General features: G+C 39.8%; 2 protein-coding genes across 2 annotated transcripts; both read right to left on the reverse strand.

Annotated features, from left to right (window-relative positions):
- Positions 1-2,497: 2,497 nt before the first annotated feature.
- LOC115052541 (extracellular calcium-sensing receptor-like) lies at positions 2,498-6,573 on the reverse strand. The gene is made up of 9 exons (XM_029516694.1): positions 6,434-6,573; positions 5,861-6,155; positions 5,588-5,674; positions 5,091-5,360; positions 4,583-4,789; positions 4,212-4,487; positions 3,726-3,953; positions 3,515-3,638; positions 2,498-3,441 (listed from the first exon to the last, which is right to left on the reverse strand). The coding sequence occupies exons 1-9, from the start codon at positions 6,541-6,543 to the stop codon at positions 2,528-2,530; spliced, it is 2,511 nt and encodes an 836-aa protein (XP_029372554.1). The 5' UTR covers positions 6,544-6,573; the 3' UTR covers positions 2,498-2,527.
- A 3,171-nt stretch (positions 6,574-9,744) lies between these two features.
- Positions 9,745-13,905, reverse strand: LOC115052540 (extracellular calcium-sensing receptor-like). Its single transcript, XM_029516692.1, has 9 exons — positions 13,781-13,905; positions 13,163-13,457; positions 12,807-12,893; positions 12,263-12,532; positions 11,783-11,986; positions 11,428-11,703; positions 10,969-11,196; positions 10,768-10,891; positions 9,745-10,688 (listed from the first exon to the last, which is right to left on the reverse strand). Exons 1-9 carry the CDS (start codon positions 13,888-13,890, stop codon positions 9,775-9,777), a joined length of 2,508 nt encoding a protein of 835 aa, XP_029372552.1. The 5' UTR covers positions 13,891-13,905; the 3' UTR covers positions 9,745-9,774.
- Positions 13,906-15,987: the final 2,082 nt, after the last annotated feature.

Below are 15,987 nucleotides of genomic sequence, written 5' to 3' on the forward strand. Positions count from 1 at the left end.
TATAATATTGTGGAAGGATGAGGAAAAACATAGGAGATGAAGGTGAGTTTCAACTTTATACTCCAAACTCCAAAAACAAAACCAGCTTTATCAGAAAATGGTGACGTCAAAATTCAACGTCCAGATTTCGCAAATGCACATTCAGCTATTCGCATGCTCCATGAATTTATGTTACAAGCGTGCCTCAAAATTACATTTGTCAAGTCTGAAATACAACTACGAAACAAAGCATGCGCATTTGCGAAAGTCCATTCGTTTTGAGACTGTTGTGACTCCATACTTATCCACGGTGCTCCATCGGTTCGGAGCGGTCTGACTAGTCCTCACTAGCCGTGTAATAGGTGTGATAATGTACAGTGAGCCGGTGATTACTGTGTTACATCCAATGACATGAAACCTCGAGTTTATGGGGAGCCTCTGTCTCTTCCTTGTCGATCTGTAACACTTTGCTCCCACCACTACTTCGCCATCAACAATATTTGACACTGAACAAATAATATTAACGTTAGACAGACATGCAGAGAGGGGGTTAGTGTGGACCAGTTTTCTTTCACGGTGAAACTAAAGCTTGACAAAGGATACAAGCTATTCTACCAAAACTATGTCCATGACTACAAAGCTAAGGCTTCCTAGCTTGCAACCAAACCAGTCTGCATGAACGTTGTATTTTATTGTATCTTTAACGTTACGTTTTGGTCAGTTCCATTGTAAATTCTGCATTTTATGCATGTCTGTAGATGTATTTTATAATTGCAGGAGATCACACGAGAAAGAACAGCAAAGTGCATAGTAAGGGCTAGTAAGAAATGTTTGAATTTCAAGATAAGATGAGCTCACAGAAGCGGATGGGTTTCCAGATTTTTCAGGACGGACAGGGATGTTCCTTCTCTGATAGGATTTTGAGAGCTAGGTCCACAACCAGAGAAGCACAGATGAAAACAGCAGGAGTGACCAAGCAACCTTCCCGCTCCGGGGCAGCGGGCTCTCTCTGTCACCTATCTGCAGCTGGAGCCCTCTCCTCTCTCTCTTTCTTTCTGATGGAGCTACCAAACTCAGCTGTTTCTGTCAAAGATAACGTTTTGTGGGCTTTAATACAAGCTAGGCTAATAGATGTTAGCATTAGAGCTCGCCGGTTAGCTTACATTGCAAGCTAACTGCGTTGTTTCTCACCTTGCTCTACGTTTCTCGTCCCAGCTTCACCGTCACCACATTTTTTAAATATTTGTTTAGAAATTTTCTTAACCCTTATTTTCTTATTCTCTTTTCTTTTCCTTTCTGATCAGCGGACTGATGCTTACTAGACATTTTCCTAACTTCAGACAACAGAAAACAGGCAGGCATAACAACCGTAACCAAGGGGGGCGGGGCTTAGCGATGGCTCGGTGGCCAAACCATTTGTTGGGGAGTGACGATTAGGAAGAAAACAAATAAGAAGCTTATGTAACTCAAATATTACATACACTTTTGCACGAATAAGCTTATTTTGAGAAATTCTTAAGAATGATTCAATGATTTAATGAGGGCCCCCTTTACCCTGGGCCCGGGACAGCAGACCCGTTTGTCCTCCCCTATCGGCGGGCCTGGACACACTCTACTATATTAATCTCAAAAGCATGTAAATTTAAGTCCTGAAAAGTCAATCGCAATTCGAATCAAACATTTTTTAAAGCAGTGTCTTATTCCTTACCTATTTGAAAAAAAAAAAAATGTAGGATGAGACTTTTGGTAGAGACTCGTCAGTTACAAGCTTCATGTTGTTTTCTGAGTGGAGACTGTCCATCAATCATCACAGTCCTCTGAAATACTGAAAGCTGTGTATGTCCTAACATGTGCCACTACCAGAGGTGACGTGTATAACACATCTACCTCAGGGTCACAGTCTATCCATATGGAATATATATGATGGACAGATCAGTCTGCTCAAAGTGGCCAAGGGATATAGTTACGGATTTCTGTTTTTACTTCTAAGACTCATAATCATTCAGCGATAAAAATCTCTTCTTTAATTTCCAAATTTTATATCCCAGACGATGTACAAGAAACTGACCATATAAAAACAGTATGATAATGACGAATGAAACTTGTTTTTATTGACACTTTCTGTCTGGTGAAGATCACTTTTTAACAATATTATTCTACCTTTGGATATATTTTATTGTTAGCTGGCCTCTGTCAGTTATGTATCAGTCAGCAAATGCCTCAAAATGATATGTAGTTATTTCAAGTGGCAAAGCCCTCTACTAGAAGTAGTAGTTGAAGATAATTTTATTTTGGCCCACAAAGAATTTCCTATCACGTCGTCTCTCAAGCTAAATTGTGACCTTTTCGAGAGTTAAATTATTTTTGTCACTATACCTAATCAAACAAATACAATGTATTGACACATTGTAAAAGGGCAAAAGGTAGATCTTTTTTTTTTTTTTTTTTATTTAACAGTTTAGGTCCAGTCTGTCTTCTTACATAAGAACACTCGTATGTTTGAAAAAGAGAGGAGAACACAAATGGAATTTGGGAGATTATTAGCTAACTATAATTTTGTGGTTCCTCGGCCCATGATAGCTTTCTTTGTGTTCCTCTCTGGTCTCAGCAGGATTATGTAACATTTGGGTCCAAACAGGGCCAACAAGAGACCAAAACTGGAGGCCAGAATGGCAAATACCTCCACTGCATCTGCATATTTACCAGGTGAGCTGATATAAGCAGGAACAAAGGCCACCCACACAGCACAGAAGATCAGCATGCTGAAAGTGATCAGCTTGGCCTCATTGAAGTTATCTGGAAGATTTCTTGCCAGAAATGCCAGCAGGAAGCTGAGGAGAGCCAGTAAACCGATATAACCCAGTAACACTGCAAAACCAATTGTGGAGCCAACTACACACTCATAAACTATCTTGTCATTGTGGTATTGGGTGTTTTTATGAGGAACTGGTGAAGCAGAGACAAGCCAGGCAGTGCAGATTGCTGCCTGAACAGAAGTTAGAACCAGAACTGTCCCTCTCTGCTGAACAGCACCAAACCACTTCAGGCTGGCTCCACCTCCTGGTTTGGAGGCCTTGAACACAGCCAGAACCACCATGGTTTTAACCAGGATACATGAGACACAAAGGACAAAGCTGATGCCAAATGCTGCATGTCTCAGCTGGCATGTCCACAGTCTGGGACGGCCAATGAACAGCAGTGAACACAGAAAACACAGTTTAAGTGATACTAACAGCTGAAAACTGAGTTCTGAATTGTTTGCACGGACTATTGGTGTTTTGCGATGATAAATGAATATCCCAAGAACAACAGCACAGATGAATGTACCCAACAATGATGTGGCTGTCAGACAGATTCCCAGAGGCTCATGATAGGACAGGAACTCTACTGTCTTAGGAACACAAAGGTCACGCTGGGGACTGGACCAGAAATCCTCTGGACAGCTGATGCACTCAGTGGAGTCTATGAAGAAAGAAGTTGTGTTGAGATCCATGCATGTATTGTAAATCTAAACTGCATGATATTCAACACCCACCAGTCTTATTGCTGATCTTCCCCTCAGAACAAAGGATGCAGTCAAAACAACACTCAGGTTCCCCCTTCTTTCTGGCCCTGCGGGTCCCTGGAGGACAGCTCTCACTGCACACTGAGTGGGGAGGCTGTTGGGATAAGAAGAAATAAATGTCATGCTGTTTTCTTACAAATCCGAGTTAAAAAAAAGAAGTAAAAGAATAAGCAGAAATAACCTTTTTGGATACAAAGTTCCAGTAGATTTTGTCCTCATGAAGAGTCAGTTCTTCACCTTTTAGGGCTGATTTTTTAACTTCTCCCACATTCTGAACTTTAATTCCTCCATCAGGGAGCCACTGCCAGTTCATGATGTCATAGATTGGTAAGACATCACCATTCTCATCAAATGACACTTCATCACCAAATGAGGTGGTGAAATTTACTTTTTCTAAGTAATACACAAGCTACAGAAACAGAACAAAAGGTCAAGTAAAAAGCAAAGCGGTTTGCAGACATGAGTAAAAATACCAACCATGCAAACATTGCTCTGTCTAACCTGATAATACTGGTGTTCACAGTAAAAAGAAAACCATTTTTAGCTGTCTTTCCAACATTGTAAATTTGACAAACCAATTTATATGTAACCTTATGCACCCGTAATAACTCCATAAAAGGTACTAAAATACATGATTCAGCAATGTACAAAATACATAATATGTCACCTGCCAGGGCTCCAGTCTCTGTAAATCACCACAGCTGTTCCCACTGGAAGGACCTCTGCCTGGCTCACACTGCAGCAGCTCATGAAGAGCATATGCCAGAGCGTACACAGCTTTGTACACATTGTACTCTGGTCTGAGATTTAAAATGTCCAAGAACTCAGTCTGCACAGTCTCTAGATCTTCTTGTCCAGTACATATTGCTCCTCCAGCTTCCACCCAGCCTGATGGAGGTGGTGCAAATCTACATTTAAATGTGTGTTCCCAAAACTGATTTACCTGAAACACATGTAAAATTGCGTGTTACTCTTGTAAGAGAATAACTCCCTTAACTCTTGTAAATACTAGATTTTATTGTGAGTTTAGACTCTAACCACACTATTCCCATAGCTGTTGTTGTGGTTCAGATAAGGATACGTTTGTAACATGAACTCCCTCAGTCCTGGTATTTCTCCTCGTCTGATGGCGATGCCCAGTGTTCCCCCCAGGTACGGCATGAGGTGGGGGGTCTGGAGCACAGCAGCTGATGTCCAGGCTTCACTGGCAATCCACTGCAGGCCTGTCACATTCTGCCTCACCACCTGCACATTCCATTTGGAAAAAATCGAAATGCAAAAAATCCCACAGTACTATGTATAATGGATCAAGTTCCTTCAAAGAGGAATTAAGAAAGAGATACTGAATTTGTGTCCAGTATAATTTATCTGAAAAGGTTATCTCCCTCTTTTAACTTCTAAGCAACACATTTAACATAAAAGATCCAGAGTAAATATAATGATTAAATCAATATTCAGTATTCACTATTCAAATTAATTTTGACTAATAAAAAAAAAAGTTGTATTTTCATATTAAACGATAGTGAAATTACAATTGAGGCCTAACCTCCTTCATGAGGTCAATCATTTGACTCTCATGTGCAAACACAATGACCACACGAGCAGTGGATTTCTTTATCAAATCCACAATCCTCCTTAATTCAACACGGTCTTCACTCCAGGGCAAAATCTCTGTGTAGGCCAGACAACCTCCATCAGCTGGACTCAGGTCAGACTGGAAGGATCGGGCAGCATGAAGTCCATAATCATCATCACTGATCAGCAGACCTGCCCAAGTCCAGCCAAAGTGTTTCAGCATCTGAATCATAGCTCGCACCTAAGAAGACAGAGAAGGTTAAGGTTAACAGGTTTCACAGTCAGAATGTGTAATATCAGTTTCAGTATTATTACTTGACTCAATTCAAATCCATCAATGAAACAAATGATATTATAGGTGACACCAAAGAGGAATATATTTGTAGCATACTAACATTCTCTTTTCTACCCAACATGCTTTTAACACCACATGTTTTATTTAATTTATTTTTAATACTTGATTTTCACCTGGAAAGCATCACTTGGTATGGTCCGAAAGAAGGACGGAAACTTTTGCCGGTTGCTCAGGCAGGCACATGTGGCAAAATAACTCACCTGCGTAGAACAAAGATAGTATATCCTAAAACGACTCAACACCTTTACCTTCATATACTAATAAAACAATAATTATGGTGTGTACAAATGACACACACACAAAATAACACACAAAAAAACAAAAGACAGCAATTTAAATTTGAAAAACACGTAATAGAGAACAATGATCCAAAATAATGAACTTACCATAGGCATTCTGTACAAACCTAAGACAGCAGAGATTGCAATAGAACGTGTAGAGGAAGAATCACCCACAATCCCGAGGACTGGAGGGGTTCCTTCACAGGACTCATGAATTATAACTTGCTCCTCTTGACCACTGGCTAATTTCAACGCTCCACGAAATCCAATTCCTAGTTGCAGGCAGTTATCATACACACTGTATCCCAGAGTGACATTAGGGAGCAGGTTGGGGTTTCTGTTGATCTCATCAATAGCGAAGGCCATGGTCTGGGCCTGTTTGAATCCTAAAACATCAAAACTAACACATAAAAGATCACAGTTTACAAGAGAAAAATAATCAACATTATTCATTACCTCTGAAATAATATACATGTCTCACAACTACAGATACTGTTAACAATAAAGACAGATAACTGTTAAAACCCATATTAATGATAATAATAACAATAACAAAACAACTAAACAGATGACGTACAAAAAAATTGTCTGTTTAAAATGGCATTCATACAAGATGACAAAAATACAAAGAATAAAAAAAACTGAAATTGAGTTTCTTCTTTTACCTGAGAGACTCACCCATAGCAGGTCGGCTGCTGTGCCTCTGAGGTATAAGACAGGTCAGGATGGGTAGAAAAGAAGTGAATTTGAAACAGACCACCTATAATCACATCTCCAGCCTTGTGCATCCCATTTAGATGAAATTGTCCTTGTAACTGACAGGATGTGGAATAACGAGGGGAGAATGAAGCAGAAGAAAAGTAAAAACATAACACCAGCAAGAGCAAGTTGATGTCAAAGAACATCCACATGACCTTCCTCTGGTCGGTATTCTAGATTGAGTCCTCACATTTTATCTCTGTCCCACCCTTTTATTGACTTAAGGTATTGTTGTCTTCCACACCACCCATCAGGGCAGCTGAAGAAATATGGGGCAGGGCCTAAAATTGATCTCATTGGATATTGAATTTTTGTAAGGCAGAATCAATGGAATTCAATATTGATTAAATCGTTACAAGGCCAAATTTTCAAGCATGAGAGGGTCATGATGTCTATATTTTATGTTTTGAAGATTATCTTAATTTGGCTATTGGATATCAAAGAAAACCTCAAACATCATTGCTGTTTGATGATGTTCAATAGTGAATTCCATTAGTGTAAAACTGCTATTAACATTAGAAATCGATCCACAGAATCGCTACGAATACGTAGCATGTTTTTCAATTTGGTTTTACTATTATCATTAGTTAATGCTAAAAATTGCTTTCCAGAAAAGATAAATTAGGTGAAATAGTTAGGCCACCATCCTGAGCATGGTAAAGGTGAAGACAATGAAAGAATGAGTGCATTATATAATATTGTGGCAGGATGAGGAAAAACATAGGAGATGAAGGTGTGTTTCAACTTTATACTCCAAACTCCAAAAACAAAACCAGCTTTATCAGAAAATGGTGACGTCAAAATTCAACGTCCAGATTTCGCAAATGCACATTCAGCTATTCGCATGCTCCATGAATTTATGTTACAAGCGTGCCTCAAAATGACATTTGTCAAGTCTGAAATACAACTACGAAACAAAGCATGCGCATTTGCGAAAGTCCATTCGTTTTGAGACTGTTGTGACTCCATACTTATCCACGGTGCTCCATCGGTTCGGAGCGGTCTGACTAGTCCTCACTAGCCGTGTAATAGGTGTGATAATGTACAGTGAGCCGGTGATTACTGTGTTACATCCAATGACATGAAACCTCGAGTTTATGAGGAGCCTCTGTCTCTTCCTTGTCGATCTGTAACACTTTGCTCCCACCACTACTTCGCCATCAACAATATTTGACACTGAACAAATAATATTAACGTTAGACAGACATGCAGAGAGGGGGTTAGTGTGGACCAGTTTTCTTTCACGGTGAAACTAAAGCTTGACAAAGGATACAAGCTATTCTACCAAAACTATGTCCATGACTACAAAGCTAAGGCTTCCTAGCTTGCAACCAAACCAGTCTGCATGAACGTTGTATTTTATTGTATCTTTAACGTTACGTTTTGGTCAGTTCCATTGTAAATTCTGCATTTTATGCATGTCTGTAGATGTATTTTATAATTGCAGGAGATCACACGAGAAAGAACAGCAAAGTGCATAGTAAGGGCTAGTAAGAAATGTTTGAATTTCAAGATAAGATGAGCTCACAGAAGCGGATGGGTTTCCAGATTTTTCAGGACGGACAGGGATGTTCCTTCTCTGATAGGATTTTGAGAGCTAGGTCCACAACCAGAGAAGCACAGATGAAAACAGCAGGAGTGACCAAGCAACCTTCCCGCTCCGGGGCAGCGGGCTCTCTCTGTCACCTATCTGCAGCTGGAGCCCTCTCCTCTCTCTCTTTCTTTCTGATGGAGCTACCAAACTCAGCTGTTTCTGTCAAAGATAATGTTTTGTGGGCTTTAATACAAGCTAGGCTAATCGATGTTAGCATTAGAGCTCGCCGGTTAGCTTACATTGCAAGCTAACTGCTTTGTTTCTCACCTTGCTCTACGTTTCTCGTCCCAGCTTCACCGTCACCACATTTTTTAAATATTTGTTTAGAAATTTTCTTAACCCTTATTTTCTTATTCTCTTTTCTTTTCCTTTCTGATCAGCGGACTGATGCTGACTAGACATTTTCCTAACTTCAGACAACAGAAAACAGGCAGGCATAACAACCGTAACCAAGGGGGGCGGGGCTTAGCGATGGCTCGGTGGCCAAACCATTTGTTGGGGAGTGACGATTAGGAAGAAAACAAATAAGAAGCTTATGTAACTCAAATATTACATACACTTTTGCACGAATAAGCTTATTTTGAGAAATTCTTAAGAATGATTCAATGATTTAATGAGGGCCCCCTTTACCCTGGGCCCGGGACAGCAGACCCGTTTGTCCTCCCCTATCGGCGGGCCTGGACACACTCTACTATATTAATCTCAAAAGCATGTAAATTTAAGTCCTGAAAAGTCAATCGCAATTCGAATCTAACATTTTTGAAAGCAGTGTCTTATTCCTTACCTATTTGAAAAAAAAAATATAGGATGAGACTTTTGGTAGAGACTCGTCAGTTACAAGCTTCATGTTGTTTTCTGAGTGGAGACTGTCCATCAATCATCACAGTCCTCTGAAATACTGAAAGCTGTGTATGTCCTAACATGTGCCACTACCAGAGGTGACGTGTATAACACATCTACCTCAGGGTCACAGTCTATCCATATGGAATATATATGATGGACAGATCAGTCTGCTCAAAGTGGCCAAGGGATATAGTTACGGATTTCTGTTTTTACTTCTAAGACTCATAATCATTCAGCGATAAAAATCTCTTCTTTAATTTCCAAATTTTATATCCCAGACGATGTACAAGAAACTGACCATATAAAAACAGTATGATAATGACGAATGAAACTTGTTTTTATTGACACTTTCTGTCTGGTGAAGATCACTATTTAACAATATTGTTCTACCTTTGGATATATTTTATTGTTAGCTGGCCTCTGTCAGTTATGTATCAGTCAGCAAACGCCTCAAAATTATATGTAGTCAAGTGAAAAAGCCCTCTACTAGAAGTAGTAGTTGAAGATAATTTTGTTTTGGCCCACAAAGAAAACTTACGGAAGTGACTGCTGTGGATGGGTAAATCAACAAAACAAACAATTTCCTATCATGTCGTCTCTCAAGCTAAATTGTGACCTTTTCGAGAGTTAAATTATTTTTGTCACTATACCTAATCAAACAAATACAATGTATTAACACATTGTAAAAGGGCAAAAGGTAGATCTTTTTTTTTTTTTATTATTATTTAACAGTTTAGGTCCAGTCTGTCTTCTTACATAAGAACACTCGTATGTTTGAAAAAGAGAGGAGAACACAAATGGAATTTGGGAGATTATTAGCTAACTATGATTTTGTGGTTCCTCGGCCCATGATAGCTTTCTTTGTGTTCCTCTCTGGTCTCAGCAGGATTATGTAACATTTGGGTCCAAACAGGGCCAACAAGAGACCAAAACTGGAGGCCAGAATGGCAAATACCTCCACTGCATCTGCATATTTACCAGGTGAGCTGATATAAGCAGGAACAAAGGCCACCCACACAGCACAGAAGATCAGCATGCTGAAAGTGATCAGCTTGGCCTCATTGAAGTTATCTGGAAGATTTCTTGCCAGAAATGCCAGCAGGAAGCTGAGGAGAGCCAGTAAACCGATATAACCCAGTAACACTGCAAAACCAATTGTGGAGCCAACTACACACTCATAAACTATCTTGTCATTGTGGTATTGGGTGTTTTTATGAGGAACTGGTGAAGCAGAGACAAGCCAGGCAGTGCAGATTGCTGCCTGAATGCAAGTGAGAGTGAAAACTGTCCCTCTCTGCTGAACAGCACCAAACCACTTCAGACTGGCTCCACCTCCTGGTTTGGAGGCCTTGAACACAGCCAGAACCACCATGGTTTTAACCAGGATACATGAGACACAAAGGACAAAGCTGATGCCAAATGCTGCATGTCTCAGCTGGCATGTCCACAGTCTGGGACGGCCAATGAACAGCAGTGAACACAGGAAACACAGTTTAAGTGATACTAACAGCTGAAAACTGAGTTCTGAATTGTTTGCGCGAACTATTGGTGTTTGGCGATGATGGATAAAAATAAAAAGAACAACAGCACAGGTGAATGTGCCCAACAATGATGTGGCTGTCAGACAGATTCCCAGAGGCTCATGGTAGGACAGGAAGTCTATTTTCTTAGGAACACAGAGGTCGCGCTGGGGGCTGGACCAGAAATCCTCTGGACAGCTGATGCACTCAGTGGAGTCTGAAATGCAGCAGAAGGGAGGAACATTCAAGTCAATACAAGAGAAATAAAATGAAAATATTGAAACATGAACACCCACCAGTCTTATTGCTGATTTTCCCCTCAGAACAAAGGATGCAGTCAAAACAACACTCAGGTTCCCCCTTCTTTCTGGCCCTGCGGGTCCCTGGAGGACAGCTCTCACTGCACACTGAGTGGGGAGGCTGTTGGGGGAAAAGAAAATTTCATGCTGTTTTCTTTTACATTACAAATAAGAATGTCTTATTAAGAAAAAAATAACCTTTTTTGGTTTAAAGTTCCAGAAGATTATGTTTTCTTCAAGAGTCAGTTCTTCACCTTTTAGGGCTGATTTTTTAACTTCTCCCACATTCTGAACTTTAAATCCTCCATCAGGGAGCCACTGCCAGTTCAATATGTCATAGATTGGTAAGACATCACCATTCTCATCAAATGACACTTCATCACCAAATGAGGTGGTGAAGTTCACCTTTTCCAAGTAATACACAATCTATGAAATTATAAAGAGAAACAAAGGAAAAAAGACCCAAAGAGCATAGGTGAAAAAAAATCTATTCCAAATGATCATTGTAAAAACAGTATACAGCAACTAATATAAATAATGAAACTGCCTACTGCAAAAACACATTTCATCATTATAATACAAAAATTTTTATTTCACAGCAAGTACACTAAAGGAAGATGTGGTCACAAACAGATGGAGTGTAAGTTGATATGTCACCTGCCAGGGCTCCAGTCTCTGTAAATCACCACAGCTGTTCCCACTGAAAGGCCCTCTGCCTGGCTCACACTGCAGCAGCTCATGAAGAGCATATGCCAGAGCGTACACAGCTTTGTACACATTGTACTCTGGTCTGAGATTTAAAATGTCCAAGAACTCAGTCTGCACAGTCTCTAGATCTTCTTGTCCAGTACATATTGTTCCTCCAGCTTCCACCCAGCCTGATGGAGGTGGTGCAAATCTGCATTTAAATGTATATTCCCAAAACTGATTTACCTGAAATATATAACAAATATAACAAATGGTGAAATATTATTCTTGCAAACACTTGGTCAGAATGCAAAGTTAAGCTCACCACATTATTTCCATAGCTGTTGTGGTTTAGGTCCGGCTCTATTTGTAACAGGAACTCCCTCAGTCCTGGTATTTCTCCTCGTCTGATGGCGATGCCCAGTGTTCCCCCCAGGTACGGCATGAGGTGGGGGGTCTGGAGCACAGCAGCTGATGTCCAGGCTTCACTGGCCATCCACTGCAGGCCTGTCACATTCTGCCTCACCACCTGTACATTGGATTATATCAGGTAAAACAACCATGTTTTCATATCATTTTATAATCATCAAATGTTCTTAAATATACATAGTTATTACAATTTTAATATTTTGTAGAATTTGCAAACAAAATCCTCAGTTAAATTTCATTTGTTTTCAACAAATCATTGGTCAATTAAATACTATTTTCTGCTTTTAGTCCAAATATTATTCCACTGAATTAAATTTGACTGTTTCGCTATTAGAACAACACAGACATTGAAGTAAAAATTACACGCCAACTCAACCTCTTCCATGAGATCGATCATGTGACTCTCATGTACAAATGCAATGACCACACGAGCTGTGGATTTTTTTATCACATTCACAATCCTCCTTAGTTCAGCTGGATCGTCACCCCAGGACAAAACCTCTAAGTAGGCCAGACAACCTCCATCAGCTGGATTCAGATCAGATTGGAAGGATTGTGCAGCATGAAGTCCATAATCATCATCACTGATCAGCAGACCTGCCCAAGTCCAGCCAAAGTGTTTCAGAATCTGAATCATAGCTCGCACCTAAGAAGACAGAGAGGAGGGAGGATTAGTGCTCAGGCTGAAATAATGTTTCACTGGAAATCCTGTTATTCAAAAGTATATCATTTTCTAATGTTAACCATTTCCACCTCTTGAATAGGTATCACTAACACATTGTTGTTATCAGACAGGTGAGGTGTGGACTTAGACTACATGGTACACACTCTTCCCGGTGAGCCACAGGCTGCTGTATCTGGAATGATTTCATAGTTTTTGCTCTATTTAATGAATTGCTACATTGCTGACAGATTTTCACCTGGAAAGCGTCACTTGGGATTGTTCTAAAGAAGGATGGAAACTTTTGCCGGTCACTCAGACAGGAACATGTGGAAAAATAACTCACCTGTAAAAAGCACATGACAAAGTTCAGTGAAATTAAATATTAATATTGTAAAGAACAACAACAACAAAAGAAGAAATAACAATTCCACTGAATAATCCCCTATGAAAACAACAAAAATAACAACAAAGACAGCAAACCAAACCCTGAGTAGTCACAAAAAAAGATTGAAATTGAGTATAATAAATAGGATAATTTAGGAACTAGCCAAACAATAAATCTAAGTACTGTGAGAGAACGAAAAGATATTAAGACAAAAAAAAAAAACTTACCATGGGCATTCTGTACAAACCTAAAATGGTTGAGATTGCAATAGAATGTGAAGAGGCATCATCACCCACAATCCCGAGGACTGGAGGGGTTCCTTCACATGGCTCATGTAATATTACTTGATCCTCTTGACCACTGGTTAACAACAGCGCTCCACGAAACCCAATTGCTAGTTGCAGGCAGTTATCATACACACTGTATCCCAGAGTGACATTAGGGAGCAGGTTGGGGTTTCTGTTGATCTCATCAATAGCAAAGGCCATGGTCTGGGCCTGTTTGAATCCTAAAACATCAAAACTAACACATAAAACATCACAGTTTATTACTGAAGCAACACATGCTACAATATTAGCGCAAATACATGCATCTTACATAGGGACATAATTAAGACCCTTCAACGGCATCAATCATCATCATCCTGGAAAAAAGAGCTATGGCATGTGTACTAAATGTAACTATCTCACAGAAATGTCATATCATCATTATTATTATTAAAAAATGGCAAAAAAATATTATATGTAAAACAGACAAAAAAAAAATAAAAAATCCCCTAAAATCTCCAAAATGAATCTGTTTTTTCTCCCAGGTTTTGCTTTTTACAGCTCCCCTGACAGACTCACCCATGGCAGGTTGGCTGCTGTGGCTCTGAGCTGAAAGACAGATCACGAGGAGCAGAAAAGAAGTGCATTTGAAAGAGTCCACCCAGAAGCACATCTCCAGTGTTGTGCATCCCATTGAGGTGAAACTGTCCCTGTAACTGACAGGAGGGGAAATAAAGAGAGGAGGATACAGCAGCAAAGCAGGAACATAACATGACGAAGAGCCAGTCGTTGTTTAAAGCTGTCTGCATGACTATCCTTTAGTTTTCCTCTTTTCTGGGATCAGTCATCAGGTTTAATCAAAGTGCCATCCCCTTTTATTGACTTGTAGCATTGTATAATCTCCCATCCTCCATTAGGGCATCAGCAGAAACAGGGGCAGGGCCTAAAATGCATTTCAGCTGCACAGAGGGTGAATTCATATGTGCAATTTCGATTTCAAGGCAAAATTAGCCATACTTCCAACTACTGCCAATCACTGACATTCAGATTATCTCAATATTTGCTGTTTTCAATGGATTAATGTACATCTTTGTTAAACATCAGATAATTTAGATAAGAGGGTAACTATTGCAATAAAACAGTCTAAATAAAATAAAATAAAGACAATCTCATGGCACATTCTGCAACAGGGTTTCTTTATTTGGTTGTTTTGTCTGTATTCTGAATTTCTTTTTCCAATTCAGTGTTACAGGTAGGTTGCAAACATATATCAAATGGACAAAATTTTTTATATAATTATTCCAATACAATGATCAGTAAACTCCAGTGTTATTGGTTCTGCTTACTGAGAAATTAAGAAAATGTATCTTTTTTATTTTGGTGCCATAAAAGAGCTTTCACAAATTGTCTCAGCATCAGCTCTGTTTGTGATTAAAATATGATATAACATTTCACTGTTCCCAGCCCAGAGGAGAGACTTCTGGCTCCCTTCCACAGCAGTTCTGACTCCAATGCTAGTGCACTTTGTAGCACAAACACACACACACACACACTCTGACACCCTGAACATTGATAGTTTTTTGCCCATGAGGACAGAAACACAAGCAAAACATTCGGTCAGTTGTGGCTGGATTGTGTTTGTGAGTGGAAACGACGTGGACTATCTGCTTTATTTGTGCCTGATGGGAGACACTTCAGGGACTCTTCACAGCTGTTCGAACCATTTTTCTACGAGATAGTTTGGCTTAGATGGAATTTACATCGGACAACGAACTATTCCCATTATGTAACAACAGCACAGTCCAGACATGGACGAAAATGTTATGTTCTTCGTTTATTTGGTTGTGTCGCGATGAACTAATAACCATTTAATTGTTGTACAGTGATTAAAAGTAACTACAACAAGCAGAGGAACTGTACTTATTAAAAAGATACATTTGTTTTATATATATAACTCCAAACTTTGGTAAATGAAAGGCGTAGTTAAAATCCAAGCCCCGCCCTTGATATGCCCTGAAGCTAAAGGGAGAAATTTGATTGGACCAAAATCACGCCGACGCCCAGACCACGCCCATGGCCCGGCCCCCAAATAAAAGCGATCAAAATAGAGTTTTGAATTGGCGGAGTTCTGGAGTCCTGAAAAGCATAGCTTCCCCAGGAGACCTGACGAAGCAATAACAACAACAGAAAAAGAAACTCAGAAGTGAGAATTGAGATGCTAAGCTACAGGGGCTAAGTTCAAACTTGAAGCCCGGCTGCTGGAGACCGGAACAAGTTTGGCTGCACGGCACTCAGCCTCCAGCGTCTCGAGTTGCCGTGGTAACCAGGGCCACTTGTGCTGCGTGCGCGACGCCAGTCTGTTTTCATCAGGAAATAATTCGGACATTAACTTAATAATCGCACGAAATCGCATGGCTATTAGACAATGCTAACCCAAATTTTAGTTTCAAAAAGTCTTCCTTCTGATAAATCTGCCCTGTATTTGATAAACAACCCTCCGTTCATTCGCCCAAATTCCCAATTTAGTTATCAGCTGCTGAAGCATCTTTATCACATTATGTTATGTCATTCACATATCCAAGCTCTACTGTCTCACCTAGTTTTTGCTTTGATCTGCACCTGTATATAATGAGCACATGATTTATCCCTTATTGATTAATAAAAAACCCCAACAATTTAAGCCATTGCTACACTCCTTCCTTCAGTAAAGTCAATCCATAGTAAAGAAAATCCCTTCCAGATTGAGACTTGATAGAGGCAATAATATACACAATCATAGGCACAAC

This window comes from Echeneis naucrates, chromosome 13, assembly GCF_900963305.1.
Source record: "Echeneis naucrates chromosome 13, fEcheNa1.1, whole genome shotgun sequence".
In the NCBI taxonomy this organism is placed as follows: Eukaryota; Metazoa; Chordata; class Actinopteri; order Carangiformes; family Echeneidae; genus Echeneis; species Echeneis naucrates.